The sequence below is a fragment of the Coptis chinensis genome, chromosome 2 (assembly GCF_015680905.1).
Source record: "Coptis chinensis isolate HL-2020 chromosome 2, ASM1568090v1, whole genome shotgun sequence".
Taxonomy (NCBI): domain Eukaryota; kingdom Viridiplantae; phylum Streptophyta; class Magnoliopsida; order Ranunculales; family Ranunculaceae; genus Coptis; species Coptis chinensis.
This window is the reverse complement of record NC_141457.1, coordinates 72,422,722-72,448,549: the sequence shown is the minus strand read 5'-3', so window position 1 is coordinate 72,448,549 and position 25,828 is coordinate 72,422,722. Positions and strand designations below refer to the sequence as shown.

At 41.7% G+C, this 25,828-nt stretch overlaps 3 protein-coding genes across 6 annotated transcripts; 1 reads left to right on the top strand and 2 right to left on the bottom strand.

Moving 5' to 3' along the window:
* Nucleotides 1-12,035: 12,035 nt before the first annotated feature.
* Nucleotides 12,036-19,347, bottom strand: LOC147517632 (NADH dehydrogenase [ubiquinone] 1 alpha subcomplex subunit 8-B-like). The gene is made up of 4 exons (XM_086593655.1): nt 19,333-19,347; nt 19,231-19,285; nt 18,636-18,657; nt 12,036-12,204 (listed from the first exon to the last, which is right to left on the bottom strand). The coding sequence occupies exons 1-4, from the start codon at nt 19,345-19,347 to the stop codon at nt 12,072-12,074; spliced, it is 225 nt and encodes a 74-aa protein (XP_086449781.1). The 3' UTR covers nt 12,036-12,071.
* A 17-nt stretch (nt 19,348-19,364) lies between these two features.
* Nucleotides 19,365-21,470, top strand: LOC147517631 (uncharacterized). 4 transcript variants are annotated; one of them, XR_015211520.1, is made up of 3 exons: nt 19,365-19,507; nt 19,717-20,254; nt 21,087-21,470. XR_015211520.1 is itself a non-coding variant. In XM_086589789.1 (2 exons), the coding sequence occupies exon 2, from the start codon at nt 21,119-21,121 to the stop codon at nt 21,290-21,292; it is 174 nt and encodes a 57-aa protein (XP_086445915.1). In that variant the 5' UTR covers nt 19,377-19,507; nt 21,087-21,118; the 3' UTR covers nt 21,293-21,470. The 4 variants fall into 4 exon arrangements, 2 of the variants coding, with proteins under 2 accessions (XP_086445915.1, XP_086445914.1); XR_015211521.1 differs by having other exon boundaries at nt 19,400-19,507; nt 19,665-20,254; XM_086589789.1 differs by lacking the exon at nt 19,717-20,254 and having other exon boundaries at nt 19,377-19,507.
* Nucleotides 21,471-22,480: 1,010 nt separating this feature from the next.
* LOC147517630 (NPL4-like protein B) lies at nt 22,481-25,642 on the bottom strand. The gene is made up of 2 exons (XM_086589775.1): nt 24,647-25,642; nt 22,481-23,021 (listed from the first exon to the last, which is right to left on the bottom strand). Exons 1-2 carry the CDS (start codon nt 25,637-25,639, stop codon nt 22,767-22,769), a joined length of 1,248 nt encoding a protein of 415 aa, XP_086445901.1. The 5' UTR covers nt 25,640-25,642; the 3' UTR covers nt 22,481-22,766.
* Nucleotides 25,643-25,828: the final 186 nt, after the last annotated feature.

The window sequence follows — 25,828 nt, the reverse complement described above, 5'->3', positions numbered from 1 at the left end:
TGCAATTTAAATTGTTGTTGGATTGGATACTACATATATTTTCTTGCAGACTCGCAGTTACTTCTCCTACACGTGTTGCCAATTAAAAATGTCAACAAACTATTAAGAAATGCTAATGCCGAGCTATAATTAATTTCTAACTATTTACAAGAGTTGCACAGGTTGCTAATCCCAGTAAATGTTTCATTTATCCATTAATTTTATCCAGATGATGAGATTCATGCATATTGCGTGATGCATGCCTTGCCTGTTAGCACTGCCTTTATTTTTCCATTTTTGCCTTGATCATCACTCATCAGTACAGTTCACTCCTTGGACAAACTGACAAACAATCAATAATTGTGTCAACACTGTGTATATACATCTAATATCACCAAATTATTGATATGGAGCTGACCTTGACTGAGAGGGCAGTGGCCTCTGGCGTGTAGGGTCACTTGAACATTCCATGGACCATGACACCAACTGCCCAAAGGATTAGGGGCCAATACAAAGAGTTTTTAAGTTTAAAAATGATATGCAACAATGTAACATGAGTAGGATGAGAGCTGGAAGGTGAAGGTGAAGGTGCCCTATAACGCTCAACTTGTCCCCTTACCCAAAACTCTCTTTCAATTACCAGTGAATGGAGCACATGCACAGTCATGTGGGTCGTATTAAATAATAAGATTAAAACATTGTTTGACTATCTTTGTTTTTATATATCTATCCCTCTTTCACCAAAAAAAAACATATCTATCCCACTTGATTATAGTCTTCTTCTCCTTAACATTAACACAGATGTGTTAATTAATCTGAAAGTTCTAGGCGTGGCGTCTGCAGACCTTAATAGTTTTAAGCATTGAAAGTTAAAAACTTTGAATAGGTCTCTAAACACAATTTTTAACACCCCACTGTTTAATGGCTTCAGTGTTGAGTGCATGAATCATATGGCAAAGTAATCCCAGTTTTGTTCAGATTAAGAAGTTCTCAAAGGCATATTGGCAATATAAACACCAACACATTGCTGCCTAATCCAACACAATGCATTGGATGTTATATACAAAAGAGTGATTATAATAGCAGGGACTCCGGATTGAGTGTTATGGTGTCTAGTCGCGACATCCTCCCGGAATATAAAGTTTCAAAACATCAAAGCGGGTTCCCTCCACCAATATCCCAACTCCCAAGTGTGCAATTATCATGGTATCATTCTCAAACAGTCAAACGTCGTCAGTAATTCCAATAAGTCAAATTCACATTATCATTTTGCTTAACAGTTCACAATTGTAACCAACCGACCATACCAACTATCATAGATGATGCAACAGAGAAGAAGACCCACACGTTATGAGTACTTGAAAAGAAAATTAAATAGATTGCTTTTAAACAAGAAAAACCTAGATTGCGTTCAACCATTTTTAACCATGTCTGGTCGAAGAATATGCCTATTTGCGTACTATAAACAAAAAACAATAGCCCAACTGCCCAAGTATGTGTCTATACTCTCCATATCAGAAAGAGATAAATAGTGCGGCACTTATGATTGTTATGAAGTTCATACGGTTTTCTTCCCACAGGTAATTCCGTAATTGATTAAAGTGCTCCAAGAGCATATAGAAGAATGGTTCAGAAAATGGATCAGCAACAACACAATGTCGTGTTTGATAATTGATACCACAAAGGCACAAACCCACTTTAACAGTTGAGGAAAACATCAGTAACAAGTAACAACCACTGTAAAGGAGCGTTTTGGTCTTCTCCTAATTACAACTAGGATGAACGGGAAGGGTTAGGATTTTGGATGTGACCGAGGTCGCTGTGAGCGAACTGCCTACGTATCTTCTCTCGCTTTTCCTTTTTCTGGGGAGAGAAGAATCAGGTCTGACGTAGTTCCAGTAGGTGGTATTTATAGGATTTTGAGAGAGGAGATCCTTCTGACACGTGTATTCTTTTGTACAAATGTAGGGTGGAGATCGCGGATGAGTGTTGAATTGGATCTGTTATGATTGGGGGGTAGATGCGGTAGTCCCTATTTCCCGGTGTTGAGATTTCCACTAAGATTTTGGCAATCATTACCGGGTGGGCGTGTTTCTATTCGGCGTTACGTATTTGGCGAAGTGTTAAATGATCGAGATATCTCCGTTCGCACCACCTACTCGAGTCGCCGCAGTCGGTCTTGAGGTCGATATCTTCGGTTCGCTTATGCTCGCGCGAGTCGCGATGCCCTATGAGGATATCGGCTCCCCTAACTGACCTACCGGTAGAGGCGTTGGTGTAGGGGAAACGCTTCTTGAGAGAAATAGTCTGACGAGCGTGGTGGAGCGTGAGCGAACAGTAGTGGATGAACCGACTGGTAGAGCGCCACTTTTGAATGTTGTGGCCTCGTGAATTGGCGGGAAAAGGTAGTTTTAACTTACGTGCACGCGATGTAATCGTAGCGGTTGAAGCGAAACGCGTGTCGCTGGCGTTATGCGGAATCTAGCGAAAGGGCGATGCCTTGGAACGTGTCGCGGGCTATAAGCGTGAGGGCTGTAATGATTACACCTTGGTAACCGAGCGGGCGGTTTATACAAAATCAGATTTGGAATCTGAAAAAGTTGCCGTGTTTTCTTCCGCAAAAACGCCCGACTAGGGTTTTCCCGGTGAGTGCTCTATTCTTTGCATTATCTTTCCCATTTCCATTTGCTTTCCCTCTGTCCGGCTCGTTATTTTAAGTAAGTAGGTTTATTATGCGGCTATAGGGTTTAGAATGAATATTTGATAGAAAAGGGGTTGTTAGAATGTCGATTCGATGATACTCGGCCGGAGGAGGTCCGAGATATCTTTGAGTTGTGGAGAGTAACGAGGATGAAGAAATCGGTAAAGTGTCGGCGTGGGGGTTGAGTTAGAAGAAGAAGATAGGATAGGCGGGGTAATGCCCGATCTCGGTCGAGATGATGGCGTGGCGATCGACGTCAGTCGAGGGAGAGGTCGAATCAGCGATGTGCCCCTAGAAGTGTGAACCGTCGTCTTTGCTAACTCTTTCCCCGAAATGAGGGCCAGATGGGATTAATGTCCCCGACACGGAGATATAATGAGCCCGGATCGAAAGTGAAAATGTTCAGTAGTGAGGAGTATAACCCCCGAGCGGTGGAGTTATAATCTGTGAGGGCGGGTGAGAGAGCGCAGATGCACATACCGTTCTCGAAACTGGTATGCGACTTCTTGGCGCTTTGTTGGAAGTCTCCCTGTCAGTTCGTGGGTAACACCTGGCGATTATTTAAGGTGTTCGACCTGCTGAACGCGAGTGGGGAATATGACATAGGGTATCGGATATAGTGGAGCACTATGTGATACGTCGATCGGGGAACATGAACTTTAGCTTGCAAACCATGACGACGCAGCGTTACGCCGTGATCGATGGAGTAAGCAATGAGGCCTGGACTAAGAGACCGTTGTTGCTAGTTGGCAATTAATTGTGTGAGCGGGTGTATACGGCGAACTAGGATTTGTAACATATCCGGTGGGTAGGAACACTTTTTGGTTGTTATTTTTAGAACGTTTGATAGCTGCTTCTAACAGGTCTTTGTTTTGCTTCGCCGCAGAGTTTTCTCGCGGAAGCGCTTAACCGATCGTGGGGAGATAGAAAGATTCGCTCGGTGACTCGTCTTTGAAAAACAAGCGAAGTTGCCCGAGGTTGCTCATTTCTTTGAGGAAAAGGGAGGGCTGCGATCCCGAGAAGAGGAAGGTGCAAAAGGAGCGGGCTCTAAGTCGAACGAGGCGAGGGTGATGGAGAAGCGTACAAGTGATCTGATAACACGAGAGGAGAGGCAGCGGGTGCAGGGGAGCGCAAGGCGGCCTGTTAGGGGGGGAACCGCAGGAGCTGGAGGATCGGGCAGTCGGCCTGAATGGGGTTCGATCGAGGCTCCTGTAGAGTTGGAGCCAGTGGTTTTGACTGCTCGTGCTAGGGGCAGGTCGGAGAGGAGGCCACGCGATGTCTCTGAGCAGGACGCTGGACGAGCTGCGAAAGTAGCTCGACATGCTCGTGAAGATGGTGCTAGCACGGGGGGCGGATCTGATGGTGGTGCGGCTGGGGCCACGGTATCTCGCCGTAGTGGAGCCCGACCTGAGCAGGTCATGGACTTGGCCACTTTTGGAGTGGGGTCCAGTGCGCCTCGACTGGGACGCGATCCCAGTCCGGTGAAGAAGGCCAAGGCTCCACGTAAGGCGACTGGAAAAGCGGTGGCGTCTGCGGACGATCTGGAAGGACATTTTGTCTATCCGACGAGAATGGGCGCAAACAAGACCGCGGAAACGGGTTTAATCGGCCGCCTTCCAGTCGAGAAGATAGCGAAGTTGTTTGCTAGAACAAATAGCTCGGATGGCAACCGCGAGAGCTAGATGAGAAAGGGTTAGCCGACAACTTGAGGCGAATGGAAATTCGCGCAATGCTTGGTATGTCTTATAACTTCCTCTGAGATACTTGCTTGCTTATGCAAATTATTGTTGTGTTAACCATGTGTATGTTCGCGTAGCTGGTGAGTGGATTCCAGAAGTTGAAAGAGATCGCCCGATTCGCGTAATCGATAGGGAAATGGTTTGAAAGCCGGGTGAGGAGCTGAAAAATGTCGGGACGACGCTTGAGATGGAGCGAGGAACTGGAAGATTTGAAGAGAACTCATGAAGCGTTGAATCTCGCCAAGATGTTGAAAGATACGGAAGCGGAAGAGCTGAGGCAAAAGCTAGAAGGAGCTGAAGATAATGTGCGAGCAGCTACCGTGGAGATTGGGGAGGTCGAACGATTATGCCTTGACCGCAAGAAGGTTGCTCGGACGCTTAATCGTGCCTATGACACACTGGACGCAGACTTCGTTGAACCGAGGTCGACTACAATGGCTTGAAGGAGGAACACGCGCCCGCCCCGGCCCCATCCCTCGGTGGAGGAGGTTCAAGGGGTGCCGTTGGGGCGATTGCCTCTTCCGTGAGCTGCGAAGCGCCGGGTGGTTCGAAATATTTGCACCCGGACGGTGATGAGCTTAGAGTTGGATGGCATATCGATCATTGTGGGACGGAGAGATGCCGAGGTCGATGAGGCGTTTGGTGCGAGGGAGGAGAAGTTAATGTGGTCGGAGATGACGAAGTTGTAAAATTTGTTCTTTGCCTTTTTATCGCCTTATATCTTTGGATACAATAGAACCGGTTTCTGGGGTAACCCGGATTCGCCTTTTATGTTTGTTATCGTAATCCCCGAACAAGTGGGTGTCTCCCGGTGATTGGGGTAGCCGAATGTGACTAACTCGTGTGGGGCGGGTTGGATTTCCGAGTAATCTCAAAGAACTCTCGCTCAACATCGAATTGAGATGATAACGCTATTACACCAGATCTTCCTTTGTTTACATGCGATGATAGATAGTTGTGTTGTGTGTGTATGTCTGAGTCGGTTGCTCACTCATAGTTATGTAGGATGACACGGCTTAGAATGGAACGTGGTAGGCCCATTGTGATGGCGACCTCCTTACTTACGAGTGGTAAAATGAAGGGAGCGTCCTGTCGTTGGAGTGCTTTAGATTGCGAAGTGTGACGCGCGACGTGAGCATCAGATCGCTGGAGTCTGGCTCGAGATGCAGGTCGAATTGCTCTGTATTCTGTGCCGCCAACTGCAGTGTTCCCTTGCGTGCATGACACGTGTAGGGAGACGAGGGGTTCATGGGACATAATGATGGCGGGCAGATGGCGTTTGGCGTCTCAAGGTAATTATGAGGCGCTTAGGAAAAGACGTTTCCTACGGAATATAAACGGCTCCTCGAACATCATCAAGGGGTTTAGTCATCGTTGTGCCTAAACTTCACTCAGTCTTCTTTGCTCTGCTCTGTCGCTGTGCATTTCCTTCGTTCCTGCTTCATCAGGTATGTGGTTTCTTATTTGTGCACATTATTCTTGTTTGAGAAATGCTTGGGATAAACTGTAACTCATTCCGCAGTAGCTTCATTGCTAGGTGATCATGGCTAGATGTCGCGCGTTTGTGAGAGAAACATCACCATTGATAATGGAGGAAATGGAGTTTGAGCCTCATGTTCATGGTGACCGTGGTAAGAGGAAGGTTACTGGTGAAGAACCCAAGGGTCACAAACGACTGAAGAGGGCTAGTTAGCCCATCGGGCGGCATTGTGTTCAGTCGCACGCGAAAGCATTTAAACCGCTATGATGATGCGCGAGGGTAACGATCCGAGGCAAAGGTCAAGGTCGTCCCTGTTGGTGAGAGTTCGTCCCCCCAATGTAGGGATGTGGGGAGCGAATTCTACTACCTGGGGAGGACGGGGAAGAAGCGGATGGTGAAACGATCGGACTGTAGCTTCCACTCGGCGCCCATAGCGACTAGCGTTCTGAAGGGGATTGTGCTAGATGGTGATAAGGCAGAGGTGGAGGACGAGGACATGGGGACACTACTGGGGACGATGGATATGGCCGCTTGTTTGGTGAGTTCTTGATAGCTTAAGCTGTTGTACCGACTTCCAGGGGAGTCTGGCGTTCTAACTATGTTCATGCAGTTTCTCGCAGGTATGATAAGTCGAAAAGATCTTTGTCTGGCCGTTTCGAGACTAGTGGTAACCCGCACGTGGAGTTGGGGTTGATGCGAAGCGCGTGGGGGTGGAGAAGAAAACTAGAAGTGATGTCCACCAAGTACCGTAACGTGAATCGCTGAGAACGCCAGATCCGGGTGACGGATATGACTGAGCTGGAAAGGGAATTGGCTGTTGTGACTGCTTATGCGAAGAAATGTCGGTAAGGTAAGCGAAGAAATATCGATATCGAAGCCTGTATCGCCTATGCCGCGCTGGACGAAAAGTATGACACGCTGAGGAAAACGATTGCAGGCGAGGAAGGAAAGCCTGAGATGCGTGTGATGCTGAGGTCAGCTCGGCATACTGCTTCGACTAGCGCAGCCCCGGAGGACAAGCATGTCATTACTGAGAATTGATAAGGTGATCGTCATTTGACTCTGTTGGTCTTGAGTTGTGAGTGTAGTCTTCATTTCTCTCTCTTATACGAGAGCAAACAATAGAGCTGGGTTTTCAGGCTTGCCTGAACAGTTCGACATCTTCATTCGGCAAACTGGTTTCCACGAAAGTGGCAGTTCAAGACTTGGTGAATTTTTGTAATGATCATCGATCTGGATTTCCTGGGTAATCCCAGCAGATCGGTGGACGTAGTTGTGATGACGTATTGTCATGTAACGTTGTTTTGGATGTGTATGCATGCTACTGTGTATTTGTGTGTAACTAGCATCTTGATCTTATAAATATGCGTCCTGTTAAGTAGTCAACCCTAGAAATATAGGTCGTTGATGCGGACAGAACTGGATGGGTTACGGTGCTGGAGCCGGAGAGCGCCATACGAGGAGAGCGTTCTCGTGTGGTCGATCCTAAAAATGTAGGGCCGCGACGTAACAAGACTTGGAAAGGCTATGTAGCCAGTGAGCTCCAGAGAGCTGTGTGCTCGCGGAGAGCGTTCTCGTGTAGTCGATCCTAGAAATATAGGTCCTCGACGTAACAAGAATTGGAGAGGCTATGTAGCCAGTGAGCTCCTGAGAGCTGTGTGCTCGCTGAGAGCGTTCTCGTGTAGTCGATCCTAGAAATATAGGTCCTCGACGTAACAAGAATTGGAGAGGCTATGTAGCCTGTGAGCTCCTGAGAGCTGTGTGCTCGCTGAGAGCGTTCTCGTAGTCGATCCTAGAAATATAGGTCCTCGACGTTACAAGAATTGGAGAGGCTAAGTAGCTGTAAGCTCCCTCGGAGATTTTATGCGCTTTCTGGAGAGCGTATGTAGCCCCGAGTCTTTGCTTTCGGTAGGGCGCTTTGCTATGAGGAGAAGTATGTAGCCCCCGGTAGGGCGCTTCATCGGGCGCTTTGCTCGCTGAGGCGTATGTAGCCCCGAGCGCCGCTTCACGGGGGCGCTTTGCTCGCTGAGAGCGTATGTAGCCCCTGAGGGCGTCTTTGCCGGGAGGCTGAGCTTTTATTCGCTGGAGAGCGTATGTAGTCCCCGAGGGCTTTGCTTTCGGTGGGAGGCGTATGTAGTCCCCCGAGAGCGTCTTTGCGCCGGCCGGGGGAGCGTATGTAGCCCCCGAGGGCATGATGCTCGGCGGGAGGGCGTTGCGTTTCGAGCACGCGTTGAACTCCCCGAAAGTTTTGTTTTGTAGAGAACGAGCTGTGAGTGGTTTCCTCATGCTAAACCGGTTGTAGAAGATGAAGACGACCGAGCCGGGTCTCGTGTGATTGTTTTTAATCGAGGGATGGAGATCTTGGCAACAGGAGTTGGTGCGACCTCCGGGTCTTGACAACAGCCGAGAGAGAAGTGGTGACGCTTATGTAGCGTTTGAACTCGAATGAAGCGTTATATTCACCGGGTGTCATGGACCGAAAGTGAGTCCGTGGGCATCCCGCTTTGGAGATCGTCGTCAATAGCTAGCCTTGAATTGGCGCGGACTATAGTTAGCCCCAGATTTTGGAGCTTTATTGACTGTAAAAATAAAAATGCGAAGCTAGCACCAAAGAGTTAGTACTGAACTAACAAGAGTAATTTTGGAGATGCATGGATCATAATAACTGAATTGAGCCTATTGAGATGACAATGACTAGCCCCAGTTCGGAGATGGCTGTGGCTAGCCCCTCGTGTGCATTGGAGCTTGATTGACCTGCACTAGATCGAACTAATATCCAAAAGAAATTAGAACAAAAAATTGTTAATTTGGAGACTTTTCTTGCTGGAGCAGGGTAATGTGCCCGTTCATTATGCCTAGGTGACCAACTAAACTCTGGACTTGAGCTTCGAGGCTTTCCATGCTTCGTGGGCTTGAGAACCGTTGGTTTTTTAGTTTTTGAGTTTTTGAGTTGTGTGAAAGTGGTTTCTCAAGTAATCGAGACCACAGACGGCGCCAATGTAAAGGAGCGTTTTGGTCTTCTCCTAATTACAACTAGGATGAACGGGAAGGGTTAGGATTTTGGATGTGACCGAGGTTATTTGGAGCTTAATCGCCTAACGATCTTCTCTCGCTTTTCCTTTTCCGGGGAGAAGAATCAGTCCGACGTAGTTCCAAAAGATGGGTGGTATTTATAGGATTTTGTGAGAGGAGATCCTTCTGACACGTGTATTCTTTTGTACAAATGTAGGGTGGAGATCGCGGATGAGTGTTGAATTGGATCTGTTATGATTGGGGGGTAGATGCGGTAGTCCCTATTTCCCGGTGTTGAGATTTCCACTAAGATTTTGGCAATCATTACCCCAGGTGGGACGTGTTTCTATTCGAAGCGTTCTGTATTTGGCGAAGTGTTCGTACTGAGATATCTCCGTTCGCACCACCTACTCGAGCTGCTCGCAGGTCGGTCTTGGAGGTCGATATCTTCAGTTCGCTTATGCTCCTCGCGAGTGCGATGCCCTATGAGGATATCGCTCCCCTACAACCACCTTTCAGCAAACCAACTCACAACGTGGCACAGGATTTTGCCTCGTACCTTACAATGTTTGTTTATTTATCTTGTTTTTCATGAACTAATTAACAAATACAATTAAAATGCAGAAGAAAAAGAAAGTTGGTGACCACCTTGGCAAATGTTTAAGCTGAACTGAAGTAGACAGCCTATTGGGTTACCCACTTACCCACATCGCTCCAACTGTAATGAATAATGATTTCAACGATATCATCAATAGGCGCTCCAACTGTATCAAGGAATATCAGCTGTACTGATACAAAAGGTTGCTGTTTGTTTATCTTTTTTTTTTTTGGTGAAGATCAACATTAATATTCCCATAAGCAACAAAGAAAGGCATATAAAGCATTGCTATATCCGATAAGGGAGAACTAATCAAGGAGTACTTTTAAGGTAAACAGATAACTCGTACAGATAACAGATGTTAAAATACTGATTCAAACCAACATTTGCTTCAAAGTTAAAACCGACAAAAGAAGACGGGAATCAGAGAAGTATCTCTGCTTTGCAAAGTGAGACCCAGAAGTTCAGTATCTAAGTTGTCGAATTGGCAAAGTCCGTAGCTAATTACAATAACTTGTTACACTATGAAAGAGAAAAAGGAAGAATATTTTGGTAGAAACCTGAGGAAAGTTTTCCATTGGTTCATTCTTTTTAGATAAAATTTTCTAGCAGCATCTTCCCCATTCCCATGGACCAGATACTCCATAAGGTTTCCTGTGGTATGAGTTATGATAAAGATGAAATTTACTCTACCATTTTTAAGTCGCCTAAACCTTGTCTTTGAAAACTTTTTAAATGGTCTTAAAGTAGGTGTAATATGAAGTGTAGACTCAGGACCATAATTTTTATCAAGGCCTTAAGTATATGATTCCAAGGTGGTCCTGGACGGTGAGACTCAGGCTTAGACTCCAAGTCGATTGTTAAATGGCTCCATAATACCTCTATACAATGATTAGTTATCTGTTCTATGGAACCTCTTCAGAAAACAAAAGCACAGTAACGCAAAGGAATGTCCACCGAAAAAATACACACTAACTGAAGGAATAAATGATTACTAGCTTCTATCTTAATGAAGATGGGTTAGGGTGCAGTCTCGGCTACTGGTTGTCTGGTAAAACTGATAGTATTAAATGGAGAACAATTCAAGGATATTATATAATTTATTTAGAGGGTTATTTAGATTTTGGTCCTACTATTAATAGCGAAATTAAGCTTTAGTTCTATTCTTCAAATTTATTAGGTTTTGGTCCTATTTTTTTTCTTGACTGTGCGTCAACAAAATTGACTTTGGTCATTCTGTTTGGTTATTGCAAATGGCCAAAATACCCCTAAGCGTGATAATCACGTTTCAAAACAATCATCCATAGCCACGTGGACATCAGAATTGAAACGAAACAAAAAACGAACAAAGCGAACTGACGTCCCAAACAGGCCCAACTTCATCACCTAGCACCACCATTATTAGTCACATACTAAAATCCAATTTTCCACCAAATTCAATAAATCACCATAAATATTATCATCACCCGCGCCCGTCGTCTTTGATCTAACATCAATGAAACCATCTTCTTCCTCCACCATGAACCATTGCCAATCCTCATCAGAATTAACACCACCGGCCGGCGGCCGCCCCCACTCTCCACCATCTTTCAATTTTCCCAAACCAAACCTCAAGCACTTGAAGAAGAAGATGATATATTGAGAATTTAATCCAATTTCAAAAACTACTATTGATTAAATGTAATGATTTTGAAACACCATAGAGGTGCTAACTCATAGAAACACTACCGCCATCTCTTCTTGATTTTCTTATTTGATTTCGTGGGTTGAGATTTCTCAATTTGGGTTGTTGGGTTTGATTTCTCAATGTTGATTGTTTGGTTTCAAGAATATTCCGTCAAGTTTGAACGTTTATCAGTTTGGGTGGATTCTTTTTTGTCTCTTTGGATTTTTGTGTTTTGGATCCATGTTTTATGTTGTTTTTTTGGAAAATAATATGTTTTGGTCTTTGAATACTTTGATTTTTCATATTAATTTCATGAAGAGAAAAAGTGAGGAAAATGATGAATTAAACAAGTGAGAGTATCGTGACACAACCTTTAGATGAGTGGTCCAGATCATGACACGTCTCTGTCTCATTTTAGTTTGGTTTCAACTGTACCACGTGAGAAGCTTCAAGCACAAGACGCTGGGGTAGTATTATGGCCATATTGAAAACACAAACAGACTTAAACAGTTTGACCACGATCAATTTTGTTGACTCACAGTCAACAAACAGAAATAAGATTAAAACCTAATAAATTTGAAAAGTATGATCAAAGCCTAATTATAGTAGGACCAAAATCTAAATAACCCTTTATTTAGATGTGACGACCATAGAGGGAAAGAAATATACCAAGGGAAATCAAAGAAATGAACAGGTTTTGCACTACGCACTTATGAATGAGGAAACAAAATCTCCATCCTTGGCAATAAACAATCTCAGGTAAATATGATGGATGCAAAATGAAATCATACCTTACAAACAGTCCAGTAGGATTTAGGAAGAGAGCATAAGTGTTTTTTGCGCAATGGAAGTTGTTCCAAATTATTTATGAAGAGGAAGAAAATATAAACAACTACTCAATTCCACGGGCACGCTTTCTCAAACTCTTGCTGCTCTTTGCGACACAAATCAAACTCATTGGTGTGGTAATACATGCAACCTGCATAAGCATCCATTTCCTTTGTGTAAGTCTGGTGAAGACCTTTCAACCTACAAGAATGAACTCGTGTATTTAAGCAAGAACACCTAAGACATGTAGCTAATTTGCCGACTTTTTGGTTTATACAGATAATTAAGGCGATGTAACATCAGTTTAACATGATCATATAGAGGCTCAAATGCAATTTAGTATCGAAAAACAATAAAAAAAAAGGCTCAAATGCAACGTTTGGTTCCAGAGAAGGGAAAAAAAACTCGATTTAAAAAAATAATCCAGTCACATTATTCTCTCTTTTCTAGGTTTACACATAAAGAAAGAAAATGAAGTTGAGACTTGAGAGCACATATTGGCTCCAATACAAATAAAGAAACTGACCAAATAAAGAAAGAGAAAGAAATCACAAACACCTTCAAAGAAACAACACTACCAATACAAACAATAAAACCAAACATGAGGTACTGAAAAAAAATAGATAAACAAAAAACAAAGAGAAAAACCCTGGTTGAATCTAATTAAGGCACCATTTTAACAATGGCTTTACTCTCTATGCAGTTTTAACCACAATACCTATAAGCTACAATCTCAATGTAGACAATTTGCTGAATATAGATTTGGGATTCATCATTAGCAGTCTTCTTTGATTGAGGCCTAGAGCTGGTGGGAAGTTCAAAAGTTTTTAAGTATTCACCCATGGTTCCCACATCAACAATTACCGATTAAGAGAAAAAAACTAAAAAGGTTGAAAAACGTAAGGGATTCAGGTGAACAGATCCACCAACTAAAATGTATAGCAAAAAGAGGACTCCTTACGTTTTTAAGTTTGAAGTGAAAAGGAAAAGCCCCTACTTCCGTAAAAAGGAAATCGAGAATCCGACATGATTATGTGCTGTAGACTAATAGATTCATATTGCCACACTCATCTTGACCCCCACCCAAGGAAAAAAAATATATATACACACACACCCCTGATTGCTTGTCTTAACCCAGACTCCTAGTTATTCAAATCCATATTGAAAGTACTAATCACCATTCTCCTTAATTCCTACATAGCCACATATCTACTCAATGAATGCATGGTCATATTGTTGGTATACGACTCAGATTTGGATAAACCACACAGTTAAGGTTTTGGTTTCCTATTCTAAATAGGATTCTAATTTGATACCCACCTCTATGAATACGAGACCAGTTAGTGGGATTTGTAAGGTTCAATTTGTGAGAGAGAGTTTGTGAATTCTTCGGGATTTGTTTGTGAGTGATTGTACTCTATTTGTTTATCTCTTGATTAGTAAAATTCTCCTCTTTTGCTTGGTAGATTAGGCTAACGCCAAACCACATAAATCTCGTCTCCACTTCTATTGGTTATTCGCTTTGCATTGGTAAGTGTTTTAATTGATTTGTTTTTTGTCGATTTCTATCACCACATTCAATCTTCTTTGTCCAATTGTCACGCTTCCGCATTCGTTTACATAACAAATTGGTATCGGAGCCAAGGTTCTACCTAGGGCTTCTTTTTGGTTTATTAATTGTTTTGTGGTATATGAAAGTTTGAGAAAGTACGGCGACGGATCCTCCATCGGGTACTACTTCTATGACGTCTAAGGAGAAATCACCTCCTACGACTTTGAATATTAACCATGCAAGGATTGATGTGGAGAAATTCGATGGATCTAACAATTTTAGTATGTGGCGTTGTGAAGTTATAGATGCACTATGCCAACAAGACTTGGATGATGTGTTAGACAAAAAACCATCAGATATAGAGGAGAGTGTTTGGGTTAAGAAAAATAGGCAAGCTTGTGGTATCATAAGATCGTGTTTGGCTAGGGATGTGAAGTACCTTGTTCTCAATGAGACTTCGGCCAAGGAAATCTGGAGAATCCTTGAAGAGAAGTACTTAGATAAGACAATAGAAGGTCGCGTCTTTATGAAATCAAAGTTGTATGATATGAGAAAGAAATAAGGTATTTCATTGTCCCAGCATATGAACGAGTTTAACAAGTTACTTACGGACTTGTTGAACATTGAAGAAGAAACGAAGGATGAAGAAAAAGCTTTCCATTTGTTGAGATCTCTTCCCAAGGAGGAGTATGGGCATATAAAAACCACCATTATGTTCGGGAAGAAAGCTTTGAACTATTTCGAGGTGCGGTCAAGCGTTGACAAGTTGGGATATGATGAACAACAATGAAAAGGAGTCAAGAGAGTCGAATTTGTTAACCTTTGCTTTTGTGGTAAGAGGGAGGTCTAATGACCGGCCCAAACTCTGGTGGTGGAAGAAGTAAATCTTGTTCCAAGTCGAGAGGGCGAAATCTAGCCCGTGATGAGTGTGCTTTTTGTCATGAGGTTGGACATTGGAAGAAGGACTACAAGAAGTTGAAACACAAGCGTAAAGATAATTCGAAAGCGTAAAAGCAGTCCTAATGTCAACATTGCTCAAGGAGGTAATGATTCTGATAGTTCAAATTTCTCTTTTCCTGTTACATCGAGTATTTGTTTCATTGATTCCAGTTATTGGATTTTGGATACGAGTGCTACCTATCATGTCTGTCCCATAAGGGAGTGGTTTACAAGTTTCAAGGAGCTTGAAAGTGGTGATGTGTTGATGGGGAATGATCAACCCTGTCTCAAGATGTATGATGAAACAGTTAAGGAAATAAAAGATGTTCGATATGTTCCCGCTTTGAAGAAGAATCTTATCTCTGTTGGTACTTTAGAAGCTAAGGGCTACAAGGTAGTCATTGACAGTGGTGTTCTAAAGATAGTTTCTGGAGCAATGGTTATCATGAAAGGCATACGTTAGAATAACTTATACTATTTGAAGGGTGGTACAGTTAGTGGAGAAGTAGCTGTTACTGAGTATTCAGAGGCAGTTGCTAAGGAGGCCACCAGATTATGGCATATGCGTCTTGCACATGCAGGTGAGAAGTCCATCCAAACGTTAATAAAGCAAGGATTGTTGAAAGGTGCTAAGACATGTAAGTTGGATTTTTGTGAGCATTATGTTCTGGGCAAGCAGACAAGGGTAAAGTTTGGCACCGCTATCCACCGTACGCGTGGAACCCTTGATTATGTTCATTCGGATGTTTGGGGTCCTTCTAGGAATGCATCGATCTCTTGGAGGGAACAACCATTATTATGTGACCTTTGTTGATGATTACTCTAGGCGTTTGTGGGTATATACCATGAGAAACAAGGATGAAGTCCTAGATATCTTTGTGAAGTGGAAGAAGTTGATTGAAACTCAGACTGGCAGAAAGATCAAAAGACTCCAAACTGATAATGGTGGTGAATATACGAGTGATCCGTTCTTGCAAGTATGTCAGAATGAGGGAATAGAGAGGCATTTCACAGTGAAAGGTACACCGCAACAGAATGGGGTAGCTGAGCGTATGAACCATACTCTAATGGAGAAAGTGCGGTGCATGTTATCCAATGCTGGATTGGGCAAAGCGTTTTGGGCTGAGGTTGTGAGTTATGCATGCTACCTTGTTAACAGGTTGCCTTCGGCTGCAATTGGAGGTAAAACTCCTATGGAGGTTTGGTCTGGTAAACCTGCTCAGGATTATGATTCCCTTCGTGTGTTTGGGTGTCCTGCTTACTTTCATGTCAAAGATGGTAAGTTGGATCCTAGAGCAAAGAAAGCTATCTTTGTGGGTCTGAAAAGTGGAGTTAAAGGTTATAAGCTATGGGATCCAAGAGATAAGAAATTCATTTTGAGCAGAGATGTGACATTTGATGAGGCTTCTATGTTGAAGGCTGCTGACTCTCAACAGGTGGAGAGTATGGCTAAAGAGGTATTGCAGCAGGTGGAGATTGATGCATCTTCACCTAGTCCAGATGGTTCTGTATCTAGTAGATTGACAACCATGGATAGTCAGTCAGTTAATGTTCCAGTTGAAGACACAGAAATAGTGATTACAGGTGATGGAACAAATGATGATGCAGAGGATATGACTCCATTAGAGGAGCAGATGAATGTTGGTCCTTTGGCTCCGGTTCATGAGCCTATTGCAACTGGTAAATCTAAGAGAAATGTTCCCCCATTGTATTGGCTAAACGATTACGTTACCTATGCACTTCCTATTATTGAAAGTCTTGATGAAGTTATTCCTTCCTCATATTATGGAGCAATCCAGTGCTCCAAGTCAGAAAGGTGGAAGACAGCTATGGATGAGGAGAAGCAATCTCTTCATAAAAATGATACCTGGGTGCTTGTAAAGTTACCTACGGGTAAGAAGGCGATTGGCGGGAAATAGGTGTTTGCATTGAAAGAAGGATCTCTAAGTAATGAGTTACGTTACAAGGCAAGATAGGTAGCTAAAGGCTACGCTCAGAGGGAGGGGATTGACTATAATGAGGTGTTTTCTCCGGTTGTGAAGCACTCCTCCATACGCATCCTTTTGGCCTTGGTAGCTCAGTATGATTTGGAGCTAGCCTTTCGATGTAAAACCGCTTTTTACATGGTGATTTAGAAGAGGAGAGATCTATGACTTCGGCCAAGTGGGTTTAAAGTTGTAAGCAAAGAGGATTTGGTGTGTAAACTGAAAAAATCGCTATATGGTTTGAAACAGTCTCCCAAGCAGTGGTACAAACGGTTTGATCGGTTTATGCTAGGGCTCAAGTACACAAGAAGTCACTCTGATCATTGTGTTTATTTTATAAAAACTACATGATGGTTCTTTCATCTACTTGCTCTTGTATGTTGATGATATGCTTATAGCCTCAAGAAGCAAGACTGAGATTGATAAGCTTAAACAGCTTTTGTCCCCAGAATTTGAGATGAAGGACTTGGGTGAAGCTAAGAAGATTCTTGGCATGGAGATTCAGAGAGATAGAGCAAAAGGCATAGTTTGTTTGTCTCAAAAGACATATTTGAAGAAGGTACTACAAAAGTTTGGTATTGATGGGAACACTAAGTCTGTGAGTACACGTCTTGCCCCTCATTTTAAACTTAGTGCTACTATGTCTCCGAGTTCCAATGAGGAGCGTGAGTACATGACTCATGTTCCATATGCAAGTGTTGTTAGTAGTTTGATGTATGCGATGGTGTGTACTAGGCCAGACATTTCACAAGCTGTTAGTGTTGTTAGTAGATATATGCATAACCCTGGGAAGAAACACTGGCAAGCTGTGAAATGGATTCTACGATACATTCTTGGTGCTGTAGATGTTGGTTTGATGTTTGAGAGGGATACTAGTAAGCTTTGTGTGGGTTATGTGGACTCTGACTATGCAGGTGATTTGGATAAGCTAGTCCACTACTGGGTATGTATTTACTTTAGCTGGTGCTCCGGTAAGTTGGAGGTCTATTTTGCAATCTACAGTTGCATTGTCTACGACAGAGGCAGAATATATGGCGGTGACTGAAGCTATGAAAGAGGTTATTTGGTTGCAGGATTTGTTAGATGACTTGGGTATTGTGCATGGTCAGCTCGAGATTCACTGTGATAGCATGAGTGCCATATATTTGGCCAAGAACCAAGTTCATCATGCTCGTACGAAGCACATTGATGTGCGTTTTCACTTTCTCAGAGAAATTTTAGAGGAGGGTGATATCTTACTCACTAAGATAGACACCAAGGAGAACCCAGCTGATATGTTAACCAAAGTGGTTTATGAAATCAAGTTTCAACATTGTTTGAATTTGATTCATATCCTTCATTTGAGATGATTTGGCTCTTAAGGGCATTGGTGAACTACGGTTGGCTTGATCTTTTAATAAGGGTACGTAGGCAGCCACTATGTGGTACAGTTGTGTTTGGTCCTTCGGGACATTTTGTTATTTGTTTGGTCCTTCGGACATTTGTGCTTTGAAGAGGGGATTTGCTATTTGGTTGATTGGCTCAGATTTGGATAAATCTTCACCGAGGTGGAGAATTGTTGGTATACGACTCAGATTTGGATAAACCACACAGTTAAGGTTTTGGTTTCCTATTCTAAATAGGATTCTAATTTGATACCCACCTCTATAAATACGAGACCAGTTGGTGGGATTTGTAAGGTTCAATTTGTGAGAGAGAGTTTGTGAATTCTTCGGGATTCGTTTGTGAGTGATTGTACTCTATTTGTTTATCTCTTGATTAGTAAAATTATCCTCTTTTGCTTGGTGGATTAGGCTAACGCCAAACCACATAAATCTCGTCTCCACTTCTATTGGTTATTCGCTTTGCATTGGTAAGTGTTTTAATTGATTTGTTTTTTGTCGATTTCTATCACCACATTCAATCTTCTTTGTCCAATTGTCACGCTTCCGCATTCGTTTACGTAACACATATCACTTATCTGTTCTTTTAGAGTTTTATGGGATGCTGCATGCCATGTTTTGGAGCCGTTTTCTCACACGTATTCACATAATTAAGCCAGCATTCCATTCAATTATGTGTAAAACTTGCAGAAATCCATTGATATTCCTCATGTGGTCATTGGTATTAACAAAATCGAAATTGAAAGAGAAGGAGAAATTAAGAGAGATGGTTACAAGGTGAGGACACAACGAGTAACTAGGGCTGGTCATCGAGCTACCCGAGTCGAGTTTTGCTATACTCGAGCTCGACTCGCACATGCAGAAGCTCGACTCGAACTCGCATTCGAGCTTAATATTGAAGCTCAAGCTCGACTCGCCTAGTTATACTAATAGCTCGAGCTCGACTCGTTTTACACTTCGAGCTCGAGCTCAGGTTCGAACTTCGAAGTTGATTATGCTCGTTTGAACTTCGAACTTCGAGCTCAAACTCGAAAAAAAATGTATATAAAACATTAAAACTAGTATAAATTGTAAATTATAGTTGGGTATAAAGTATAAAATGTCGTATAAATTATAAATTATATACTACGATGAGCTTATAAAGCGAGTAGCTCATGAGCTACTTTCGAGCTCGGCTTCGACTCGAGTAGCTCACGAAAGTAACTTCGCGAGCTACTCGAACTCGAACTCGAACTACTCGCTATCTAGAATGAGCTTTAAATTAAGCTCAAGCTCGACTCATACTTTTGTGCGAACGAGTTTGAGTCGAGCATTCAACGAGCCGAGCTCGAGTTACTCACGAATAGCTCAACTCGATGACCAGCCCTACGAGTAACGTCTTGCCCTCTGTCAAGGCATTTCTCAGGATTGGGGTCATTCTTCAACTACGCCCCATATTTTGCCCACCACATTTCGTTGATGACGTCGGAACTGGAGTCGACGCCATGATCCAAAATCAATTTCAAAACATTCCAACTTACCGATATTAATGGCAAATTTGTAAATTCCCTGGAGGATAAAAAAGTAAATAACAAAACAAAAATAAAACCTTGACTAAAACCCTCACTCGGAAATCGGAATTAGCAGCAGCAACCATAAACTGAGAGGTATATTCCAATGCCTCCGCCTGTTTTATTTTTATATTATTTTGTATCACCATTTATGTCATGCTAACCCGTTAATAATAATGCTTACTAATTTGTTATTGTTTTCTTTGAACAAACATTGTGCTTGGTGTTTGAAACATTATTGAAATGGCTGTAGAGAATATAGGCACACGTTGAGATTTTGTTTTGTCCTTGGTTGCTGAAAGCAGGTATCTACCATGATCACTAAAATTCCCAATCTATGCCATATGAGGCGGCTTTTCTTCTGCCATAGAACGACCCTCCAACGGTCTCTATGCACTGCTACAGCAACCGAAACTCAAACGCAGAAGCTTGAGAGAATCGCAGATGAGATTCTTGATCTCAATAAGCTTGAAAGGCACGATTACCAAATTCTTTTTGGGCACAAACTAGGGTTGAACCATTATGGACCGGAAATCTCTAGGCTTGATTCCTCAGGATCTGCAGTGGGAGGAAGTGGATCTGCTGCAGAAGAGGCAAAGGCTTTTGATATAAAGTTGGAGAAGTTTGATGCAGCAGTGAAAATCAAGATAATTAAGGAAGTGACAACTTTTACAGACTTGGGTTTTGAGGAAGCTAAGGATTTGGTAGAGAAAGTGCCGGTTGTGTTGAAAAAGGGGGTTACGAAGGAGGATGGCAATCCTATTATTGAGAAGCTTAAGGAGTTGGGAGCTACAGCTGTGTTAGAATAAAGTGGTGGCTTTTCTGTTTCTCTAATAAAAAATGGTATGTCTAACGGAAGTTCCATAATGTGTTTGTTCTTGACCTGATGAAGATCATAACTGAATTAGTGTAGACTGGTATTCATTATCCTTATCTATTGGAAGAAAGTTAGGATTCGAGGTTAAGATATTCAAATCGTTACCCTAGTTCTATGGTTTGCGCAAGTATAGGTTACATTAGATCGCAGCTCAGAGTGAAGGGATATCTATACTGCCTCCAATGTGACCACTCTCTTCAGTTTCATAGAGTCTATCACCTCAGCATTCTAGCTAATTACTAAAGCTTAGTTAGTACATGTTCGGTGGTGGTGAAGGGAAGAACTGGAAACAGTATAGCCAAATTACACTCTGGTGTCAATAGATTGAGGTTTTACGGTTGTTCATGAATTCCAGATGTGTCTTGGGAAAAACGAAAAGGGAAGGGCAGCATTGAATAGCTATTCCGATGAGTCAAATTGTTATATTTTTGTTGGTTAAGAGACATCATACTGCTTAAGAAAGCGAGGGAGCATGCTGTCCTTATCCTTCAGTATGACTTTCTCATACATTTTTTATTGGTTTCAGTCTGGGTCTTGAAACATTCTTAAAGTGGCTTCAGATGATTATAATCCTTGTTCTCATATTTTAATGAACTTATTTTACCTTTGTTCTTATTTGGTTTATGAAGTAATTGCCTTAAGGCTGTCATAACTAGTCGAAGAATGTTTTTGGGCATTCCATTTATAAATGTCAGTTGTAGAGCCCAAAACCACATTGAGAATGTGCATTAATCTCTGAAGTTATTTGTCCAATTTACAATTTTCCTATACCATTCTGACAATAAGCTGATTTTGCAGATTTAGCTCAGCTTCACTATTTAGGAGTTATAATGGGGAAGGCCAAGGGTGGTTCAATATTCATCAGGCTTGTCTCTGCGGCAGGGACGGGATTTTTTTACGTGAAGCGTAAGAATCCACGGAAGATGACAGAGAAGCTTGAGTTTCGAAAGTATGATCCACGAGTGAATCGTCATGTGCTGTTTACTGAGGCAAAGATGAAGTAAGGAGTTATGTTTTGTCTTTGGGAGAATGATATAGAACTCCACATAACTTAAACACTCGTCCCCACCCTGATGTTTTTGAGATTTCTTAATTGTTTGGATCTAGTTGTTATTCAACTTTTTATGTAAAACTCTTTTACCTTTCTAGGAAGAAAATGAGTACTGCTCTATTTCTGTGTTACCTGTTTAGACTCTCCTATATAGCATGCATAATTTTCCATTCTGCACCTATTTGATGCTATATCACAGCCAAACTTAAATCTCCCCGAAGTTTACACATGTGCATTTTTTATTATGCCAGTGATGTATAAAAATGTCTATCATAGGTCGGAGGGTTGAACTTACCATCTCGTGTGTTCTTTCAAATCCCCACTGAACCTTCCAACTTTTGTGTATATTAAGCCAAGGCATTTGAGAACAACTCATGTTATCCTCCATTCCTCCCTTATTTCTGGACTTTGGGTGATCAAAGTAACAAGTCTTCTCGTATATCTGGAAAGTTTTGAAGCCTTGTATTGTTGTCTTTGATCATTGATAAAGTTTGATTATCTTGATATGTTTTAGTATGGAACTTGTATGGAGTCTTTTATAAGATATGCAGCCTGTGCCAAATTCCGGTATAAATCATTTGGTTTTGCAATTCAACATGCCTGTATTCACTAAAATGTGTTTACACCTTGGCACTCTTACGATCAATAGCCATCAATCAAATACACATGGATAGAGGGGAATAAAAAGCTTTGCTCAAACTAGACGAGGATGAATTTAGTTTGTCTGATGGTGACAAGTCGAAATCCCGACTGTCCTAGGGTGCATTTTGGATTAATGGTTATGGGCAGTAATTGAATTCGGATACACCATGTGTAGGCAGTATTTTAGGCTTGAAACACGAGTATGTCAATTGTAACTAAACAGTAAAAGGATGCTGGATTGGTCTTATAAACGCACACCCATGATTTTGGGGGAATACATGATGTACGAGTGTATCCCTAAATTTGCAGAAACAAAGTTGGGCAGAGATCCTTACGGTTATGCTAGTCCGTGCGCTGGTATCCAAGTACCTATGCGTGGATCTTGCCTGAGATTTGATGTGGCATCATAGGGCCAAAAACACACAACTAAATTAGTTGGGAAACTATCAGAGACGCTCTTAGGAAAATACATCAATTCAAAATGCTTAAACAATATAAATTGACGCAAAAAGATAAAACGATTCATGTTTTGAAGGATCTTTGCATCTACGATGCAAGGTCTGATAACACAGTTTTTAAGAGTATAATTACACCACACATTGATCGTCATGAAACATTTGTTTTGAATAACCAAAAACCAACTGATCACTGCTACGCATACATCACAGCCAGTAATTAACTGGTAACAGAATCACCACTGCATAACTCCAGTTAGAGCATGTACCATGTCCGAAAGGATTTTTTGCGCATAACTAAGGCAGAGGACCATGGCACGACCATTCAAGTCAAGAAGCATTAGCCATTGAATCTATTAGTAGCTGGTAACCTTCTGGTACTGATGTTCCTGTTTGTACACACTCTGCTAATGCGGGAATATCAGCATTGGGGTCTAAAAACCTTGACAGCAGGAGTAGCAAGTGAAAATCTGAAATTTTCTTCACAAATGGAAGGTTCTTTGACTTGTCCAGGTGAGTTTTCAGTGCCCTCATCGTCACTGGTACAGTCCTGTTCTCGACAGGAAATGTTGTTGAAAGTGGCCCCTGAATCATCAAAAAAAAAAAATTACATATGAAACTTTAAAATTAGTTAATATCCGAACAAGCGGGTACGCTGCACCAGCTTTGTGCCTTAAACAATTAATACGTAAGAAAAACAAAAGAGCAGAATTCAACAGTTAGGTTTACAGGTTAATGTAACACTCAGCCTACAGAAGACACAACAGGGTATGACCATTACAAAGTAAGAGAACCTGACTCTAATGCATGTAAAGAAAACATACTAATGATGTGGATTATACCAACCACATCACAGAAAAAATTAAATCATCCTCAGTTCAATTCAAACCAGAACCATAAGGATTTCCCGAACTGGGGTAAAAATATCCACAACATCCAATGGGAATATTTTGCGGAAAATGTATTTACTTTTTGAGTGTGAAACCTGATCTATTTCTAGCAGACCAGGTAAAAATGGTCTTGTCTATCAATCACACAAGTCGCAGTAGTCTTCTTTTTTTCCAAGTCACATTGACACGGGTAATGCGTGTCGGTGTCCGACACAGGTACATAGTATTAGACACGGCGACGCATATGACATAGGACACGGCAACATATCTATTTAAAAAGAAAACAATTACTATTAATTAGTTACACAACTAATTCTTGGGTTCAAAACCTTACACATCACCTCCTGACATATAACTACTATGAAAGTGGCATATCATGGAGTTGTAACTATGTCAATAGAATTTGCTCCTAGTCTTTTAGGTTTTAAGAGAAGCGCTAGCCTGAAATCATATGCATAATGTGTCTGTGTGTCCGACATGTGTTCCAACCCCACCCTCCCCGCAGTAGTCTTCTTTTTTTTCCAAGTCACATTGACACGGGTAATGCGTGTCGGTGTCCGACACAGGTACATAGTGTTAGACACGGCGACGCATATGACATAGGACACGGCAACATATCTATTTAAAAAGAAAACAATTACTATTAATTAGTTACACAACTAATTCTTGGGTTCAAAACCTTACACATCACCTCCTGACATATAACTACTATGAAAGTGGCATATCATGGAGTTGTAACTATGTTAATAGAATTTGCTCCTAGTCTTTTAGGTTTTAAGAGAAGCGCTAGCCTGAAATCATATGCATAATGTGTCTGTGTGTCCGACAAGTGTTCCAACCCACCCCACACACACACACACACACACACGTGAAAAAGAACCTTGAGCCCATCCCCGAGGGTTGAAATTGAGAATCTTCTTGACGGTTCTAATCCTATTCTAATCATTTATCCTAAAGACCTTGAGGGTGGAGGGGGTACAAATATATGATGCACTTCTTTTCCTATATGGTAGAGTATGCAATAGCGACGGACCAAACACATGAACCGTAAATTGGTGAAGTTTACAGTATGAAATGTACTAGAATCAATCAAAAAGTTCTTACGTTACAAACTTTTACATTGATTTCTACATCTACATAAATATAATCTCTATAAAGTATAAACCCCAGTAATGATGTCAATTACCCTAAAATAAACTTTTACTTCAAAATTAAATCTAACAAAAAAAAGCAATTGTATTTAACAGATACTATATAACATGAGTGCAAAACATGATAAGTGAAAAACATTAAAACAACCAACATAAAGTAATAGCGCACCTGATGATCCAATATCTTAACAACAACCAAGAAAAAATCATTATCAACTTCCTTAACATCCTTAGACCCAATAACAACCTCCTTTTTCATCCTCGATAGCTTTGGATCAAACCCTTCACCAACATCAGTCTCAAACCACCCTTCTTTAAACAACCTAACACACATGTCACTCAACTGAAACGCTTCAAAATGCACATCATTACCACCATCTTCATTCACTTCCATCTTAACTATAGCCGTAACCCATTCCTTCAAGCCACTCTCTCCATGCAACTCCGCCGCCTGTAAAACCTCCACATTGGACAATGTATAATCCTTATTACCCTGACTAATCGTCTGCGTAAAAATAAACCCAACTTTCCTCATCCCCAAACTACCCGCAATCGCTTCCACACACTTCTCTTCATTCTCATCCCTAAATAACAACAACCCTTCCTCACTCCCTTGTTGTGGCATCTCGTAAATGAAGTCCACTTCCACTCTCCCATCTTCCCCAACAGTCCCATACATAAACCCGCCTCGTTTAACCGCAAACGCAAGATTCTCATTCACATAACTCTGAAACACATTAGCAGTATCTCTATCAAAAGAAACAGACTCACAATGCGCGGTTTCTTGACGCGTAACTCTCATTTGTTTCGCGATTAAATCATCCATAGTCATTTTTTTACCAAAAGATCCCGCGGGTGTAACTATCTTAGGACCAGCTATATTTCTCTCACCTTCGTAAGTTAAGTAAATAATTGAACCGTGGGTAATACCTAAAGTGGAAATTAATGTTTTGGGGTTGGACATATCGGTAAATTGAGTGATTTGTTGTGGTGTTTTGGAGAGGAGCAAATTTTGGTTTTGTGAAAGGGTTTGTTGAGGGATGGGTATGTTTAGTTGAGTCTGGATTTGGGTTTTGAGATCAGAGATTGTTGTGGTTTGTGGGTTTGTGATTGTTACTCTTTCTAAACCATCTCTACTTCGTATACGGATTGTCGTCACCATGGTTGGTTTAGTGTTTTTTGTGGTAAAGAAAATTGAGAGATGTATTTATATGGTGAGGAAAAATAAAGAATTGGAAGTGATTTGAGTCTCTTGCTGCATCTAAACCGTTAGATTGAAACCCAACACGTCACTCTTTTTCTTCTTTTCCAAATTAAAAACGAAATAAACCAAAAACCAAAAGAAAAAGAA